Below are 21,073 nucleotides of genomic sequence, written 5' to 3' on the forward strand. Positions count from 1 at the left end.
GACGGGTCTGGTTCGCTGCCCCTTTGATCTGCTTATCAGTAGGGGGTTTCGGGGCTGGGACACGTTGATGGCGTATAAGGATTGACCATTTATGTAATATCCTGAAACACCCCTTTAAGAACTAGATCATAAGACATCTTCTATGTTAACTTTATTATGAATATTATTAACCAAAATGACATTATAAATAAATATGTGAAACTCAGAAAACTCAAAAGAAGTAATTCCAGCTGGAAAACGCCTGTCCATATTACCTATTAAGGCATCATAGAGTGTTTCCCATGAGGGGCTCCTCCACATGGCCCCATCTATTAGCCAGAGAAAGAGCGCCACCCACTTGACAAGCCATGTATTACTTCTTCTTGAGATTATATTTCTCCTGCAACATATTTCAGCTGCTCAAAAGCTATACTTTGGCCTACTATCAATGACTTCATGTGTTTCCACACACATGGATCAACAGTATAAAAATGTATTGATGTGTATAGTCAGGTCGCTCCATCTAGTATGGTTACACAACAATCACTATCATAGCGCTTTATTTCTTCCCAATTCCCATAATAAAAATCCACTAAATGATTCCTTCTGTCCGGACAGTATTTTAAAACTATATGCGGCAGTTTTTTGGGCTTGGTCCAAGTAAACAATCTGCTTTATAGATAGAAAAATGTATTACTTGTGTTTTATGGAGCTCAAATAAAAACTTTTTTTAAACTGAAATAAAACAGAATTTATTTTTTTAAAGCTTTCTATTAAAGGGAACCATCTACCCTATTTCGTATTGGGAACATACGTTTTGACTTATATTTTTTTCAAAGACATTAGTTGAAAATACTGCTTTCTTTGTGGACATTAATAACTTTGTAATGGTATTTCATTCAGAATGTGGAATGTTAATCCTGCTCTGGCCAAACTCCAACTCAGGTCAAATAATCCTGTCTCTTCATGTCCCACCTGTAAACAAACGGACAAAAAAAGCATTTTTAACCCAACCGCGCCCCCCCCCCCCCGATAAAATGATCACTAGTTAATATTAACCCTTCAGTTGCCCTCGTCTATGCTTCTTGGGGTTAATTCTCACCACTGTGAGCGCAGGTCCTGTACGGCGGCACAGGTCGGTCCTACAGATCGTATTACAGAGCCATAGGTGTTCGGCGTACAACTTTGTCCCCTACAAGCACAGTAAGGGTTCATAGTAGTCTTTGGGCATCGTATTACGTATATCCATAAATCGGACGTGCTTTTATTGTTAGGCTGAGTGACAACCAACATGCCTGTCATATCTTTCCAGTGTGTGATCACCCTGCATTCCCAAGACTTCTGAATGCAACCTGTGGAAGCCGTAATAATGGCCATGTAGGTTGTTCACTTAAAGGGTGTATTCCCAGAATAGACCATTATCCAACACGAAAATGGGTATCCAAGCCCCTTATTCCTCTTTACTGCACCCCCAGCAGTGAAGAGGAGCTTAAATGGGGCAGCAGTTGAGCATGTGCCCACTGCTCCATTCAATATCTATGGGACAGCCTGTTTGAGCAGAGCGCTATAGTCTAGTTTTTTTTAGTCCCATAGACTTTGAATGGAGCGCCGGTCAAGCATGCCTGATGCCGCTCCATTATATGTCTTTTACCTTGCAGTCGTTCTCGCGATTGGTGGGGGTACCAGCGGTGGGGCGCCCATCTATCAGACAATTATCACCTATGCTGTGGATAGGTGATAATTGTCGATACTGGTACAATCCCTTAAATGTAAAATTAAAGGAAGTGAATATTCACCCCCTTAAATACCATTTTGAGGTCTTTCCCTCAAACACCTTAGATACAGCGGTCGCTATGGACCATGACATCTAAGGGGTCAAACGGCCGGGATCAGAGGTTACAGTGATAGCACTCCAGCAACGCCGCGCTCCTGTTGTGGATGCATAGGCACAGCTCCTGTATATAAAAATGTATTCCCCCATGAATTAACGATTCTGGAGCATCTTTTATTAGAACTCTACGTTGTGCCGTTCCTCTGTTATTCCTCCTAGAAATATATGAATAAATTGACAACTTGGTGTTACCAGTTGGGGGTGTGTCATACACAGACTGACGTTGTCCAATCAGTGCAGACAGAGTGAGACTGTGTAGGGACACGCCACTTTGACAAGGAGAATAAAAACAAAAATTTGTCAATTTATTCATACGTTTCTAGGAGGAATAACAAAGGAACGGCACAATGCAGAGCACTAAGAAAACATGTTTCAGCATCGCTATTTCAAGGGTAATTCAGATATTTACTAAAAATAGACATGTCAGGAGAGGTGAGAGGTTTAAAATTCCTCTGTAGTGTGTTGAATATAAGTAAGTAGCTTTGAAACTACTCCGCACCAGTTGCGTTTTTCAGACTGTTAATCTGATATCTGTCACAAGGGTTTATCGGGCGAACATGCGCTCATACGAACGCTCATTCCAGATTATTGCCCTGTATAATCAGCAAACGCTCATTTTACGGCTGATTAGATCTTTTATGTGGTCTGTAAAACAGTCGCTTGCCGGCAGCACATCTCACCGTGTAAACTGGGGACGTGCTGCAGAAAAAAGACAAATGTATGGGGATGAGCGATCGTATTTCCGATTGTTCGTCAGCATAGTTTCCGATCATTGCTCTATTTAAAAAGGAGCAAACAAGCGCCAATCGCCATGATGTATTGCTGACCATCAATCGTTTACCGAACAGAAAATCTTCCCATGTAAAACCACCTTTAATTGTACTTGCAAGCAGAGGTCCCAATTTCGACTCTATAGGTGTCATGGACACCTGTAAAGGCTCCGGGATGGTTTGAAGAGATATATAATATATCTCTCTATACACAATATATGTGTGTAGTGTCTATGTACATGTACTGTATATAAAACTTCTGCTGTAAACGCTGCGTTCATTCCAGTGTAGTGCAAATGCTGCAGTCAGACTGTGATTTTCCGCAGCTTTAACAGCAGAAGGTGTATATATATATATATATATATATATATATATATATATACATACACACACACACACACACACACACACACACACAGTTCATATTTAACCTGCAATGCCTTCAGACAGCCAAGACAGTTTGCAGCAGCTTTCTTGCACTGCTGCAAACAAGCGTTTAAAGGGAAGGTTCTTCTGCTATAGATATGTAGTCTCGTTGAAGTGAATAGGATATTCCAACTACAGACTAGGAAATCAGGGGATCCAGATAATAACGATCTAAGATCATCAACTAAGATGTGATCGTTACTAGCTGGATCCTGTGTGTCAGAGACACGCAGGACCAACTTTTAGCCGAGCCGTCAGTTTAGATGACCTGACGGAATCGGCTTTGACTGACCGATACACGTTCTAGGTTTACAGGTTAAATAGAAGCTGTATCTTTAAAAAGAAAAAAAAAAAAAAAAAAAAAGAAATAAGTCAATTTAAAAGTGGTTTTAAATTAATTAAAACATTGATTTATTTAAAAAAATAGTTTTGCTTCAAAAGGTGTACATATACTTTAAAGGACACCTGTACAACAGGTCAATAATGAAATTTTCAAATGTCCCAAAATAAATGTCTATCATTTATAGATTTAAAAAAAATGTATGTATGTATCTAAGCTACCTTATTTTTTCTCTTTTATTAGTTTGGAAACGTATATGGAAAGTTCACACTGGATGGAGAAGACTCACCCATCGTGGACACACTTTGTTCTATATGAAGTTTGGTAGAAACTGTATTTTTCCACATTTTTCTTTATGTCTAGTATTGCAGCTTGGCATTCTATTTCCTCATCTTGGTCTCTTCCCTTGCACAGGATCAAAGGGCACCAACATACTCTCTGCTGGATAAAATATCTGTTATCTTACCCTTTAAGGGTAGAACTACGATATGCCTTTTGCAGCCCACCAGTACTATTGGGGCATCTGGCGGGTGTGAAGTCTTCACACGCGGATGCGAGTGACTTCTCCCCCTGCCTAACCTACCCGAATCTGTGCTCCCCACTATGTGGGATCGCTGCGCCGGGTGGCACCATTTTGTTGTGGGCTTTAGGAGCTGTAGTGGTACCCACATTTTTCCATTTGAACATCAATACAGTAATGCGGTTATTGCCGTGTTCACAGCACAGCACATATCTGTATATCGCTATTTTGTTCTTTCACGAATGGTCCTTGGAGACCTCTGTATGGTGCACGTGGGTATATGCTTCATTCCCATTATAATAACTCTGTGCTATTAGACACTATATCCCTAGATGGCGCTTGATCCATTACCTATTCTATATATTTAACATTGTAACTAATGCTTTTTCCATACTTAAAGATGGCGGTCGCTGCCTCAAGTTGCCCAGATCTGGAACACTCCTATTTTCTTCTGACTCGCTCTGAACCTTCCTCTTTGCCGGACTGTTCTACATGCCATAATCCCCATGCACGCGCATGCGCTTTACTGCACAGTCTATGTATTAAAAATGCAATTTTTGTTTGCACATAAGATATGGCGCTTTTTATATAGTCTACACCTATAGACTTTTATAATTTTTTTATTCTTTTGTACTTATTAACTTATGCAAATTACGGGTTCATTCACTGTATTGCAAGGGTATATACACCCATCCCTGTATGTCACACATTGCTTGAGAAAGATCCCATTGAGTTGGATTGAAACAATGCTGGGATGAATAAAACACACCACTTTTTTATTCACTATTTGGAGTGCTGCCTCTGTTTTTTCTATATTTATGGACCCATAGCCTGAGTCTAGGAGGATCTTTTTGCATCCACTCACTGGAGCAGTGCTGCTTTCTTTTTATTTTTGTATCTCAGCTAAGCAGCTAATTGCTAGTATGTAGTTTACTTTATTATGGCCTTGTTAAAACCACACATTAGTGCTAAAAAGTTTTAGAACAGAAATTAATTTCCAAGTCTGTTTTGCATAATTCGTTACAAATCTTTGCGTCTACCTGATTTGCAACATAATAATTTTGCCTTCCAATGGCTCCATGCAACTCCTGCCATCTCCCAATGACCGCTGTATAGGTAAAGCTGCAACAGTATTGAATGCAGGGCAAAAACCTTAGTACCAACCCGATCAAAGACATTAAGCTTATATATATATCTATTAGTATAAGATACATTTTCAAAAACGTTTTGTTTCTCTTCTTGTAGCCTACCCTAAGGATATTCTGCAAAGAAGCGTGTGTAAATTCCAGTTGCCTAGCAACCACCAGACTTCCTTTCTGGTTGACCACTATTTCAGTTCACGTGGTCACATGAAGTTGTATCTGCTCTATAACAGACTGCCTCCTAATGCTACATAGACTTGGTTTAGGACCCACCGCTCACAACAAAGACAGCATCAGATGATTAACAATAAATCATGCACCTCCTAGATGAAAGCTAACCAGATGGGGAAATTTACATGAACAAGAAAGATTTAGAGTATATACTGAGAGTAATCAACTACCCCATACAGAATTAGTTTTTTTTATTTTTGTTTTTTACAATTTTGCAAAAGGCTGGGCGCCACAAATATCACGCCCCTGTGCGCCGACACAACTTCTGCATGGAACAGACTCAAATGCAAACTTTATTGTACAGTTACTGTTCATTTGTTGAATTTGCAGACTGAAGTCCTGAGCTAAAATGCAACAAGGGAACCATTTATATGGAATTTGCCTGTACTTTTGAATACTTCAATTTCTTTCCACTTCCCAAAAATATTAAATACATCCCCCAATAGTCCTGTGTTCGTGTGATTGTCATACGAACCGGGTCACAAAAAGAAACGGGGCTTGCGGAAATTTACATAAAAAGAGGCGGTCCTATGCCTTTGTGGGGAGGGGCTTAAAAGCCTCAGTTTGGAATTCATGCAGCAAATAAATATTAGAAAAATATCGTATACATCTTCACAGGCTGGACATTTTATCTTACCAGATTATCATTACACTTGAAGTGCATAACTGGCTAAGAACATCACCAATTGGAATGATCGTTCTGGAACGTCGTGTTCACGTTCGCGTGCACGTCATCGCCCTCACCTCAGGTGCTTTAGAAGTATACACACCTGTTATTTTAGCGGTCTTTTCTTCCTGGTTAACTCTATTCTCCTCGTCATCCTCGTTGTCTTCCTCAAAATCATCCAGATTTCCTATGTCTGCTTGCTTCATGCTCATCAGACTAGCAAGACTTTGCATGTCTTCATCCCTAAAATAAATAAGCAATCACAAGTCCTTGCCATTAATACCTCCTCAAAAATAATAAGGACATCAATAAATGACTGCCATCAAGGAGGAAAAGCAGCAAATAGATTATCCTGGACAAACATATGACAAGTGGCAGAGACTCTTGCCAGCTTTTTGACTTGGCATCTTGCTTTTTCTATGTAAACTTCTGCAACTATTTTTTATTACTCCAATGCATCTGAAATATATAACAAAATCAACTTTGAAAATAGTCAACTACAAAAAAAGTATCCTCTTGTTTTGTATCTTCAGCTTCTAAGCATACCTACAATATAGGTGTTTCCATGGTTACAGACTACAAGACAAGCCCTGCGTAGTCTGTAGTCTGCAGTCATGTGTTACTCCCTTCCATCTGCTCCATCTTCTTGCAAATCTACAGACAGTAGAAGAGACTTCAGGTGGACGTGAGTAACAAATGATTGCAGGATCAACCTATACACAGGGTTTGTTTGTAGTCTGTAGCCATAGAAAAACAGATCTGCATAGGTGCTGTAGAGAAAAAAAAATGGTAGGATATTTACAACTTTGGAAAAAATTTAAAATTTTAAATAATGATTCATTTTAGAAACAAACAAAAAAAATAATTTATATTGAAAAAAAATGTGTTTTATGTATGTTTATACAAAACGTAATTTTTATGTTTTGATTTCTTTATTTGTCCCATTTAGATTTTTTTTTTTTTTCATTAACACGCTACTTCTGAATGCCAGCATTATGTGCCTGTTCATAGAAGTGTGCACAGGTACCTATTAGGGCATACACATAAGACAGCCCTCAGGACCTTTTTCAGTTCCTTGGTTGCCTCCATAGTGACGCCAGCCCTAGCAATTATGTCGCTGGGACCCACGATTACCGTTTCAAGGGTGTCTTCCCCCCTTTTACAGTGCTGCCATCAAAGTTTAAATGCAGGACTGAAGGAGTTAACTGCTTAGAGTTTTCTCCGATCTTAGCAGTTGTGGCAGGAGCAGGGCTGTGTATTACAGCCACGCTTCTGCCGCTAATCTTGCGGGTGCACGAATAGTGCCCGCGAGATCATCATAACGAAAATGTACGTCATATTGTGGTAACTGACAGCCGTCCATGAGGTACATTTGCATCACAGATCAGGAACGAGTGAAGATCACATGCGTTTTCATACTACTTCACATGTGGATTCCAGTAAGTAACTATTCTACGAACATTTTCTTGGGGGGGGGGGGAAATATATTGATCGTAACAAAGTCCCATGCACAAACGTGGATTTGCTTTGCTGCACACGACACCACATCACTATCTTTCCATGTGCGACCTGCCTAAACCCATTAAAAGGGGTATTCCAGTTTCAACAAATAAAGAAAAGTATATTGGAAAATTTTATTATTCAATAAGTATCTTTTATCAATTCCTTTCTGTTTTCAAGATCTCTGCTTTCTGTCATTCAATAAGAACCTTCATTGTTTACTTCCAGTGGCTAAAAATCTGTCCTGGTCACGTGGTGGACACACAGGAGCAGGGCTTGTTACAGTAGAGTAATCAAAGCGCTGTCTTGTAACAAGCCGTGCACCTGCGTGTCCATCACAACGACCAGGACAGATTTTTATCCACAACAATGAAAGATCCTAGTGAATGACTGCAAGCAGAGATCTTGAAATCTGTGAGGAATGGATGCAGACAGTATATTGGAAAATTGTATAACTTTTCATTATACAAAGAATAACCTGTAATTGCTGAAACCCCTTTTAATTTCAAGGTAACATAGGCCTTTAGCTTGTGCCTGTATTCTGGATGACAGCTGGCAGAACCGAACAGTATATATTCATGCCCTCCTTCCTGTGCCCCATTTCCCATAGGTAGAGAAAAAGATTTGCTAATTTTATTGCACAGCTTCATTATTTCTTTTCATATAATTTTTCTCCCCCTATGTGCAAAACGTAAAAACCACGGCTTATAGGAACGATTTCACATGTTCATGATAATCAGACGTCTGCTTTCCGAGAAGCCGTTATTCTACCAAAACGGTTACAAAGCAGGTGGACATTTGTATTGTGCAATATGCAAGAAAGATTATTATTACGCAGCAGGGTTACAGTATTGGCTGTTTGTAAAAATATCTGTTACCGATGCTGAGCAAAAAAAAATAAATAATGCTTTTGTATTTTTTTATTAAGAGAAATGATCTATTCCAGAAAGGGAACAAATAATACCCTATCTGCATTTTGATGGCTTGCTCACAATTTAATGATATATTTCTGTAATTGGCATTCTGTACAATTCACACTCACAATGTGTACTATAGCGTTGCGGATTAACACTGGACATTGAAATAGACTTTTCTTTGCCTCCCAAGGAATCTGCACATTTTAATACCCGTGGAGATGATTGCAGGATAGAATACAATTAAATGTTGTCAGGCAACAAAACTGAACTTTGGTAATGTGGTAAAAAAGAAGAAGGAAGATAAAAGAACGAGAAAAAGGGGATAAAAAGAAATGACTATATTACAAAAATTGCAGAAATCTACAAATTAAAAATGGTTCAATAGAAGGGACCACATTTTTTCTTACAGTAATTGAATGCCCCTCCTCCCCTCCGAAAGTCAAAACAGCCCGAGCTTCGAAAATGTCATGGCCCTACATTAACATTCCATTAAATGTACTAACAGCTGGTGCTCCAGAACATCGATGGGTACAAACAGTAGTCACAAAACACCTTCAATTAACACAGTCGGTTCTCCGAGCCTTCCTTCCCTGGAACACGTCATTTTTTGCTCAATAGAATAACATTGAAAACTCAAACTGGCATCGGAATAAAACTTACGTAGCTTTGCCCTCTCGGAGGAAGATGCAGGATAAGGAGAACTGCAGAGTGGCTGATACAACCTTCTTGGATAGGGGTTTGAACTTTAGCTTGACATCCGTTTGGGTAGGCATGGGACTTGCGTATTGCTTCATGTTGATGTTGCTGGTTGCAAGAGCTTTTCGACGACCAGAAGGAGATTCCTACAAATAGAAGATATAAATTCACTGAATTTGTAGAATATTTCAATATGGAATACACCTACATATTTGTGTGTCAACAATGGAGGACCCTTAGGCCTAATGCACATGAATGTGTGTACCGCCTGAGTCCCGTTCGGGATCCAGGGAAAGATAGGACATGTCCTATCTTTCCACGGATTAGAGAGTCGGGTCCGTGATTCACCCGCTAAAGTGAATGGGTCCGTGAAAACTATCGGGTGCCACTCGCATGGCGTGAAAAATGGCACTCTGTCACGTGTAACTGGCCTTAGAGTCCAGTACCAATGATACCTACAAAAAGCAAGCAACGAAGGCAAACATGTTATTTTAGAATAATAAACATTATTCATAGCATATTGAGCCACAATGACAAATACTGGAATGGATATAATGGTCCTTCAAGTTACAATGTCCTTAGATTACAATCTTTTTAAAATAAAATGTCTTCCCTGGGTCATCGTAACCTGAAACCACATTCAACATACAATTCTAATCTGTGGTGCATGCGATTTACCTGTGAAATTCCCACGCTGATTAGGGGAATTTTACAGCCAAACGCCTATTAATCAGGGCATGCACAATATAAATATATTAACCCTTTCAGGATCAGACTAATTGTAATTTTGATGATTTTGTTTTTTCCTCCCCGCCTTCAAAAAGTCATAACTTTTTTATTTTTTCATTGACAGCCATATGAGGGCTTAATTTTTACGGGACAAGTTGTACTTTCTAATGGTGCCATTTAATATATGTGATGTACGGGGAAGCTGTAAAAAAAAAATTCAGAATGCGGTGGAATTGGAAAAAAAAAACAGCAGTTCCGCCATTTTCTTATGGGTTTCGTTTTTTACGGTGTTCACTGTATGGTGAAAATGACATGTTACCTTTATTCTGCGGATCAGTACGATCACGGTGATAGCAAGTTTATATAGTTTTTGTTATGTTTTGGTAACCTTATAAAAAATAATAATTTTTAAAGAAACCAAAAATGTTTTGCATCGCCATATTGTGACCCCCGTAACTTTTATATTTCGGTGTACAGAGCTGTGTAAGCCGTATTTTTGTACGTGGAAAGGTGTCATTTTTATTAATACCATTTTGGGTAATGTCTGGCGTTTCGATCGCTTTTTATTACATTTTTCTGGGGGGTTGAAGTGGCAAAAAAACGGATACGGCCATTTTAACTTTTTTTTCCCCCGCTATGGCATTCACTGTATTGGAAAAATATATTTATATTTTTATAGTTCAGGCATTTTCGGACAAACCTAATGTGTTTAAGTTTATTTATTTTTATATGTGATCTGGGGAAAGGGGTGATTTAAATCATCGGGAAATCTCCTGGCGTACAAGCCTAATGTGCACGTAGGATTCCATTTGTCCAACAGAGACCAAAAGAGTGTCCTGGTATACGTCAGTATACTTTATTTTTTTTGGTATGGAATAGTGTAGTAAATTATGCTATTGCATCCCGCAAAAAAACATATACAGAATGGTATACTTTTATTTTTTTCAACATGGGAGCCTATGGGTGAGGTATGCCACGGTAGCACATATTCCTTGTGGGTATACAAAAAAAAATAAAAAATAAAAAAAATATTATAATAATAATAATAATAATTACTCTTCAGGACCCTCATTTGTCAGCCAGAATTGATAGTGGTTACAAAGTATCTCTGGAGGATCGAGGACATCTATGTATTCCATGTTCAGCCCATCAATTTCAATGGGTATCATGTAATGCTTTATTTCCCCTGCAGTGGCACTGCAATACCACACTCACAGCTAGATTCCCTCACAGATTACAGCAGATTGCTGGAGGTTCAAGCAGTGGGGCGCCCTGTGATTATAAAATTATCAGTGAACCCGTCAAACAAAAAGGGATTATGCAAGCAGACAACTCTTTAACCCATTCCCTGCCTAGGACGTATCTTAAACGTCATGGCAGGGAAGCACTCAGTAGCCAAGGACGTAGCCGATAGGCCCATCTGCAGCAGGGACGTAGCTCAGGCTAAATCGCAGCTAGAGCCGTGATCTTTTTCTTGTTTAAAACAAAGAATTTTGCAGTGATCCAGCCAGAACAGGCTGAAGTTGGAGCTGCAAAGATGTGCAGCTCCCAGTTAGGCCTGTGTAAAGGAGCAGAGGTAGGGCCAGCAGGGGACTAGTTGACAGCATGTAGGGTAAGGAGGAGGATCTGTGCTCCACCTCCTGTCCCTGTATGTCTTTAGACGATAGCTAAAGAAAGGAGAACATGAACTTCTGTTCATGTCATAACCCCTCCTTATCAATCAGAAAGCACACTTGCTCACCCATTGTCACAAGTTGTCCATATAAACGAAATTGTATTTTAAAGGATGATCTAAACTATATGCTGTGTGCTCTAAAAAAAAAAAAGTGATTTTTGGTAGCATAGTAGCTGGATGGGATGTGCACTATATATTTTTATCACATTTGCTTATGAATGTCAAATGTTGCATGGGCCTCTGTTAGCGTTTTTGAGAGCACAAGCTCTTGTTGATGTAGATGCCTATGGTATAATATAAACTTTTCACACCTTGATCTGTTATTTTTACATTGTGTGTAAGCCTCAGCTTGGATGTAGGTTTTAGGCGCAAATTTAATAAGATTTAATAAAAGTCAAGTGAACTCATTTTTCAATGTGTGTTAGGCTTCACTCACATCTGCGTCGGGCTTCTGTTCATGGTTTCCGTCAGACCTTTCTGTTAGCGGAAGCCATGAATGGAAACTATAATTTCCTTTTACAATACCATTGATTTGAATGATAATGCTTCTGTTGCAAATGGATTCCGGTTTTCTCAGTTCCGTAAGGCTTCAGTTTTTTGGGCAGAATCAATAGCGTTATTGTTTCCGCTAAAAGAAAGAAAAAGAAGAAAAAAAGAAAAAAGAAAAAAAAAAAAAAGAAAGAAAAAGAGCAAGAAAGAAAAAAAGAAAGAAAATAAAAAGGGGGGTGCTGCTTAGGGGAAGTGGACGGGCGACTTTGGTTCTCCCAAAATGAAAGGATAAGTGAGAAAATAATATTTGGGATATTTTTCTGGAGTAAAACGAGTAGTTAAGAGGGTATGTTCCTCTAAGGCTGGGTTCACACGACCTATTTTCAGGCGTAAACAAGGAGTATTATGCCTCGTTTTACGTCTGAAAATAAGGCTACAATACGTCGGCAAACATCTGCCCATTCATTTGAATGGGTTTGCCGACGTACTGTGCAGACAACCTGTCATTTACGCGTCGTCGTTTGACAGCTGTCAAACGACATGTAAAAATACAGCCTCGTCAAAAGAAGTGCAGGACACTTATATACATTATATGCAGGACACTTATATACATTATATGCAGGACACTTATATACATTATATGCAGGACACATATTCATTATATGCAGGACACTTATATACATTATATGCAGGACACTTATATACATTATATGCAGGACACTTCTATACATTATATGCAGGACACTTCTATACATTATATGCAGGACACTTATATACATTATATGCAGGACACTTCTATACATTATATGCAGGACACTTATACATTATATGTAGGACACTTATATACATTATATGCGGGACACTTCTTTCAGACGTAATTTGAGCCGTTCTTCATTGAACTCAATGAAGAGAAGCTCAAAATTTACGGATGTTAGAGAAGCCTCGCAAAATGCGAGGAGGAGCATTTACGTCTGAAACGAGGCAGCTGTTTTCTCCTGAAAACAGTCTGTCTTTTCAGACGTAAATGCCTGCTATCGTGTGCACAAACCCTATAAGACCTTGTTCAAGGTACCATGTGATTGCTGAAAAAAGTTGGACTCTTTGCTTAATATTTGAATTTTTATCAATCAGGTTTTACTTGTACACATAAAAATAATGAAAATGGTCCTGGCTACCGGAGGTGCAAAATGTCCAGAAATTCCCGGCAGCGAAAGGGTTAAAGGGGTTGTCTGTTGTGTACAATCCCTACTTGTTAGAAGGGTCCCTTGACAATAGAGGCCCCATGGCAATCAGCGGTCATCTGCGGGGTAACCTGCCAGTAAGTGTTTGATTTCCCTGCAGCGCGACCACAGGTAAAATTAAGCATTACACAGTGCCCATTTCTATCAATGGGTTATCTGCGTAATACAGAACAGGTCCTCCAGAATGAAAGTCACGCTTTGTAATCTCTCTACCCTATGGGTCAAGAGCTTGAACAGAGGACCACTGTCTATTAATCTAGAATAGGGTAAAAGAAGATGGGTTTTCCCAAACTGGACAACACCTTTAAGTTAAAAGTAAAGTTAAATACTAATTGTAACAAACAATCCTTTGTAAATCATCACTATCAGGTGCATTGGTAAAAAATGTTACAAAGCTGATTTTTTTTCTTCACAGATTATTATAATTTACAGGGTACAGGAGCGATCGTGATAAACAACTAATTTCCTAAGAGGCAATTTCTAATTTGGCAAAAAGTTGACACAACCTTTCAGCATACCAGTACCCTCTTCAATTAGGAAAATAGTGAGGTCATAAGGGGCCCGGATGAATTTTTGTGCTGGGGCAAAGAGCCGGATCTCCCTTTTAATTTTACACTACTACAGATTTTTTTTTTTTTACAATTGCTGTATTAGGGAAAAAGGGATTAGTTCCTTAACGTTTATGCTGGGTAAGGCCCAGTGCGCTGTCCGTGATTACAGGCATGGACGGTCAGTCATCCGCATTTGTGGGCCGTGCTCCCATTAGAAAGTATAGGAGCATAATCCGTAAATTAAAAAAATAGGACGTCATATTTTTTGCGGATCCTTTCAACAGCCTGGACACCTTCCCATAAATATACGGGAAGGCGTCGATGGGCCACAGAAATGAACGGGTCTGTACTATAATCCGCAATTACGGATCCGTAAAACACGGGGCCTTATAAAGGGCTCCAGATAGCATTCAAAGGGTACAAATTATATATATATATATATATATATATATATATATATATATATATATATATATATTGAAGAAAATCCCACAGCACTCCGTGTTCGTGGAAAAAATGGTGGTTTATTAAGCAAGCACAAGCTGCAACGTTTCCGTCCTGCTATAGGACCTTTATCAAGCATAGACACATACACACATACACACATAGTCCAAACACAATTGAACACAGCTAAATATTAGGCCATGTGCATGTTACCAGAGGATGAATCATCTCCACAACGAATTTGTAGAAAAAAACATAGGACAAAGGAATGGCACCAGGACTTCAAATGAAGACGAAAAATGGTTGCTTTATTAGTGCTTACTTGAGGTGAATAAAGCAACCATTTTTCATCTAAGTCCTGGTGCCGTTCCTTTGTCCTATGTGTATATATATATATATATATATATATATATATATATATATATATATATATATATATATATATATATAGAAGATCCAAACATAGGAGCAGCACTGTGTCAATAGCCAGAAACGGTCTCTTTTTCCAGTCTCTTTTTCTTGGATATATATATATATATATATATATATATATATATATATATATATATAGACACATATACACACAGTGAAGGAAACAAGTATTTGATCCCTTGCTGATTTTGTAAGTTTGCCCACTGTCAAAGACATGAACAGTCTAGAATTTTTAGGCTAGGTTACTTTTACCAGTGAGAGATAGATTATATAAAAAAAAAAAACAGAAAATCACATAGTCAAAATTGTATATATTTATTTGCATTGTGCACAGAGAAATAAGTATTTGATCCCCGACCAACTATTAAGAGTTCAGCCTCCTCCAGACCAGTTACACGCTCCAAATCAACTTGGTGCCTGCATTAAAGACAGCTGTCTTACATGGTCACCTGTATAAAAGACTCCTGTCCACAGACTCAATTAATCAGTCTGACTCTAACCTCTACAACATGGGCAAGACCAAAGAGCTTTCTAAGGATGTCAGGGACAAGATCATAGACCTGCACAAGGCTGGAATGGGCTACAAAACCATAAGTAAGACGCTGGGTGAGAAGGAGACAACTGTTGGTGCAATAGTAAGAAAATGGAAGACATACAAAATTACATCGATCTGGGGCTCCATGCAAAATCTCACCTCGTGGGGTATCCTTGATCCTGAGGAAGGTGAGAGCTCAGCCGAAAACTACACGGGGGCAACTTGTTAATGATCTCAAGGCAGCTGGGACCACAGTCACCAAGAAAACCATTGGTAACACATTACGCCGTACTGGATTAAAATCCTGCAGTGCCCGCAAGGTCCCCCTGCTCAAGAAGGCACATGTACAGGCCCGTCTGAAGTTTGCAAATGAACATCTGGATGATTCTGAGAGTGATTGGGAGAAGGTACTGTGGTCAGATGAGACTAAAATTGAGCTCTTTGGCATTAACTCAACTCGCCGTGTTTGGAGGAAGAGAAATGCTGCCTATGACCCAAAGAACACCGTCCCCACTGTCAAGCATGGAGGTGGAAACATTATGTTTTGGGGGTGTTTCTCTGCTAAGGGCACAGGACTACTTCACCGCATCAATGGGAGAATGGATGGAGCCATGTACCGTCAAATCCTGAGTGACAACCTCCTTCCCTCCACCAGGACATTAAAAATGGCTCGTGGCTGGGTCTTCCAGCACGACAATGACCCGAAACATACAGCCAAGGCAACAAAGGAGTGGCTCAAAAAGAAGCACATTAAGGTCATGGAGTGGCCTAGCCAGTCTCCAGACCTTAATCCCATTGAAAACTTATGGAGGGAGCTGAAGATCCGAGTTGCCAAGCGACAGCCTCGAAATCGTAATGATTTACAGATGATCTGCAAAGAGGAGTGGGCCAAAATTCCATCTAACATGTGTGCAAACCTAATCATCAACTACAAAAACCATCTGACTGCTGTGCATGCCAACAAGGGTTTTGCCACCAAGTATTAAGTCTTGTTTGCCAAAGGGATCAAATACTTATTTCTCTGTGCACAATGCAAATAAATATATATAATTTTGACAATGTGATTTTCTGTTTTTTTTATTAATATAATCTATCTCTCACTGGTAAAATTAACCTAGCCTAAAAATTCTAGACTGTTCATGTCTTTGAAAGTGGGCAAACTTACAAAATCAGCAAGGGATCAAATACTTATTTCCTTCACTGTATATATATATATTTTTTTTTTGTATACTTCAAATGACAGATATATATATATATATATATATATATATATAAAAAAAATAATAGCCATTACTCCTCCCAGATCCCTGGAGTTCAAGCGCTGCCGCTCCAGTCCTCCTGTCGCTGTTTATTGACATGGCTGCAGTGATCGCGTGGCCGTATACACACGTGATTGTTGCAGCCAATCTCTAGCCTCAGCAATCCTGTTCCGTATATCAAATGAGACCAGCGATTGGCTGCAGTGATCATCTGGGTATACAAGCGCATCATCACAGCAGCCATGTCAATCAACAGCGGCGGGGAGTACCAGAGCTGCAGCGCTGGAATGAAGGGGATCTGTGAGGGGAGTCATTTTTTTTTTTTTTTCTTTAATGCATCCCTCCTACCCTGGTCAATTTTTTGTAATAATTTAAGATGCCAATTCTGCAGGAAATCTTCTAAACCTTTATGCAAGTGAATTAGAAGTCCCCACATCATAAAATCTATCCATTGTTTCGCCTGGTTATGTAATTTGACCACACAGTAAAGTGAAGGAAGAGGTTTTCTAATGTAAACACTTTTAATAGGATCTTAAACCAGTTTTACAAGTCTGTCATTAGTTCAAATATTAATACAAGGTGAAGAGTTCAATTTGTACCGAAACGAGAACACAGTCTCCCCTTGTGGAGGACCCCGGCTGCTCCTACTGTCAGATGTTGCCTTTGAAGATCGACATGGAATGACAGTCTATTGGATGCTCCAACTACGTAAGGTCAAGGAGCAGGACACCTGAGGTCAGGGAGAGGAGCACTTAACGCTTTAAATGTTTTCTTCACAAAGTATCAAGCGGAAAAAAAACACATTAACGTGTTTATTCCATATTTGACATTTCACAGCTTCAAGCAAAATTCTAATTTTCCAGTTCCCTAAACACAAGCTATGAAGAAATATATACTGTATGTACCACACCTTAATTATAAAAACATCAGTGACGGGACATAAGAGGTGGCACACCCTTCATGGCAGCTAAGGATAAAAAAAATCAAAATTAAAAGATCGCCCATCGTAGATACAAGTGTGGGGCGATTGTCAGTAATAGGGTCAGATGGACAGAGGGCAAGCCCTTGATGAGGATAGGAAGATCTATGCATCACTGTACTTCAGCTATATAAATACATACACCCAGTACCAATTGCTGCCCTATATAAAAAGATATGGGCACTACTGGTGCAATCTTTGTTCTGTCTCATTTGTACGGGCAAGAAGGGACAGGAATTTTTGACCACTTTAGATGACCAGTTCTACAAAGTTGTCAAACGAATGCCAGCTAAGGGTTAAGAATTCTCGTATTATCTGTGACAAATGAAGAAGATGAATTTTACTCTTTAACAAGGGAATAGTATTCACTAGACCATAAATTGAGTCATCTGAAGGAGTCAATTAACCTGAACAATAGGTTAAACAAGGCTGCCAGTTCACGCGCTTACTGGAAACCTAGGCGAAATGTGTTACTCAACATGCTTAGATGACAACTCAATTACCCTTGATAGAAGACAAGTCATGACCCGCAATACCTCATGTCTGAGAGGACTTTTTTAATTGGCGCCTGCAACACACATTTTACAACGAACATTCACGTTGATCAGGGTAGATTTAGGAATAAACGGACTCGAAAAGCATGCGGGGACCGACAGATCTCCATGAAGCGCACTCACATTTACAGGACGACAATAAATTCTGGATAAATAACTGTGCATGAAATAAAATGGGAAAAAATGATATATTTGGAGAAACCTATAAAGAAGTACAGCCTTATTTTTTATTACAAAAGAGGCTATGCTTCACAATATGGCTACTCTCGCAGGACTGCAAGTATTAACTGGTCACAATGATTTAGCTACGCCATTCTGTTTTCCATCGGTCGGAACCAAAAACGTTACTTTTAACGTTGACAAAACGATCATCATTAACGATTATCGTCCATTATGTCCAGCGTAAAGAGGATCTTTCTGCTCATCTGACGGGTCTGTTTTAGAAAATACGTGTATTCCCCACGAAATAAAAATTCTGGAGCATCTTTTCTTAAAACACTGTATTGTGCCGTTCCTCTGTTCCACGGTGGCTCAGTGGTTAGCACCTTGCAGCGCTGGGGTCCTGGGTTTGAATCCGACCAAGGATAACATGTGCATGGAGTTTGTATGTTCTCCGTATTTGTGTGGGTTTCCTCCTGGTACTCTGCTTATCTCTCACACGCCAAAAACATACAAAAAGTGAATTAAAATTGTGAGCGCCACTGGGTACAGTGAGTGAGGACAACTACATATAAACTGGGTGTACCATTCCCCTGGTCAATGAGGTGTGTCCCAATCAGCTCTGATTGGAAAGTGTCAAAGAATGGTAAAACCCAGTTGTCAATTTATTCATGAATTTCCAGGAGGAAGAACAGAGGAGAAGCACAATGCAGAGTTCTAAGGAAAAGGGTCTCCAGAATTGTTATTTCATGGGGAATAAAACAGAAATTTCAGGAGAGCCGACAGGTCCTCTTTAAACACTGTGTTATGCCGAGTGCAGCGCATGAGGGGGCGGGGCATGACACAGGGATTCAAAGAGCAGCAGAAGATAGAAGCCACTTCACGCGCTGCACTAGGCATTATACATTGTGTCTGTTTTCTTGAAATGTTCCTTTAAAAATAAAACATCACACAAAAGACTTTTGAAAAAGAAACATGGGTATTGTTTGTCATAACTATCAGTATTTGGCTCTGTTCATACTGACTCGTGGTTTTGTTCCTTTAGATATATATTGCTCTGGACAGGCAGAATAGAATATACTATTGAACTATTTTACCCAGTAAAGAGAACTTGAAGGGCTCATAGTAAATTAATGAACCAGTGCGACATGGATCCTTTAAAAATGGAAGCCATAATGCAGTGTGAACAGAGGCTTATTATTACAAATTCTGTAACCACATTGTTTTTCTGCAGAATGTCCTGGCTTCACATTAGATCTTCAGGCTTCTCAGTGACTTATTTGTAATTTAAATTAATTTACCAATGATCACATAATATGTAATGTTACTTTATTCTGCAGCGTTGTACACAGTTTGTAATCAATCACATCAATCCCTGTCCCAGTGGGCTTACAATCTCTTTTCTTTTTCTCAGAAGCATGAACAAACTAGGTAAAAAACTAGAGGAATCCAATTAAAAGGGGTCGGCTCTCACCCCGAAGCAGCATCTGCCCATTCAAATATAGCATTACATGTTGGTCATTCAAATTAAATGGGTTTTCTGTGACTCATTATAATAGGTCATCAATATCAGATAAGTGGGGGTGCTTCCTCCAGCACACCCACCGATCAGTTGAGTGAGGAGACAATGGCGCTCCTGTTCATTGCTTACCAGGCACGGCTCCGTACATTCGGTAGTGGCTGTACATGGAACTGCAGCTCATTCCCATGCAAGTGAATGGGGCTAAGCTGCAGTACAAGGCACAGCCACTATTTAATGTATGGAGTAATGCCCAGTAAGCAATGAAGTTGATCTGTAGGGGTGCTTGGAGTCAGACCCCACCGATCTGATTGAGAGGATAAAGATAGGTCATCAATATCAAAGTCCAGGAAAATCCCTTTAACCCCTTCTCAACATTCGACCTATGCCTACGTCACAGCCGGGTAGGGGAGGTATGGAGTGCGCTCACCCGCTGAGCCTGCTCCAGTCAATGCGGGTGTCAGCTGTATGTTACAGGCGACACTTCACAGTAACAGGTGGGATCGAGCTCGATCTAGCTTGTTTAACCCATTAAATGCTGCGGTCAATAGCGTCTGCGGGATTAAAATCATTAGAAAGAGGGGGCATAGAAGCCCGACAGAAAGACGATCCAACGATCACTGGTTCAAATCCCCTTGGGGGACTAATAAAAAAAAAAAAGTTAAATAAAGTTTTTTTCTATGTACAAAATACATTTTATTCAGTTATTTTCCTTGTAAAAGTAATAAAATATAGAAAATATATAAATTTTGTCGACGTAATTGTATTGTCCCGCAGAATAAAGCACAGAAAACAATGGAGTCGCCGCTGTTTTTTTTCATATTCTAACCCACAAATATTTTTTGTCCCGTTCCCAAGTACATGGTGCCATGAAAAAATAAAACTTGTCCCGTAAAAAATCAAGCCCCCATGGGACAATGCTTTTAATTTGTTATTTTAGGAATAGAGGCAAAATTGGACACTCACAGGTAAAAAATCAAACCGCTTATGTCCTCTACACATTTTTGTTTGGATTCTTCCAACCACAAGCCTTTTCTAACGAGTTCGTGTTGTTTTTTTTTTTCCATAAATTGTTCAACATAGGATATCTTCAATAATGGAGTAACAAAACAATTTCTTGTAAACTACAGCTCAAGTGACTATTGTGCACAATAAAATATCTCAAACTTCCGTTGTAAACGACAGCAGCTGCAGCAAGTTTATACAAAATAATATTAACAAAAGTTTTTTCGGAAAAGTACAAATATTTAAAAATCGACCCAAACAAACGTATTAGGATTCTAACGCCTACAAAACAAGACGTAAAATAGTTTAAAAAAATATATATATATGGACACATGGCCATTTAATTTCTATGTGCACAACCCATAGACCTCCATAACAGCCCTCGAAACGTCTAAGCCAGCTCCGAGGTCCAACGTTCAACCA

At 39.3% G+C, this 21,073-nt stretch overlaps 1 protein-coding gene across 8 annotated transcripts in view; it reads right to left on the reverse strand.

The window, feature by feature from the left end:
• The window catches only part of EHBP1 (EH domain binding protein 1), a 300,325-nt gene that overhangs the window by 198,709 nt on the left and 80,543 nt on the right, over window positions 1-21,073 (reverse strand). For all 8 annotated transcript variants that reach the window (XM_075863149.1, XM_075863153.1, XM_075863152.1 and 5 more), the window contains 2 exons: window positions 9,044-9,225; window positions 6,070-6,209 (listed from right to left, as the gene is read on the reverse strand). In XM_075863149.1, the coding sequence (XP_075719264.1) occupies window positions 6,070-6,209; window positions 9,044-9,225 (322 nt within the window). The remainder of the gene's footprint in view (window positions 1-6,069; window positions 6,210-9,043; window positions 9,226-21,073) is intronic.

This window comes from Rhinoderma darwinii, chromosome 4, assembly GCF_050947455.1.
Source record: "Rhinoderma darwinii isolate aRhiDar2 chromosome 4, aRhiDar2.hap1, whole genome shotgun sequence".
NCBI classification, from domain to species: Eukaryota; Metazoa; Chordata; class Amphibia; order Anura; family Rhinodermatidae; genus Rhinoderma; species Rhinoderma darwinii.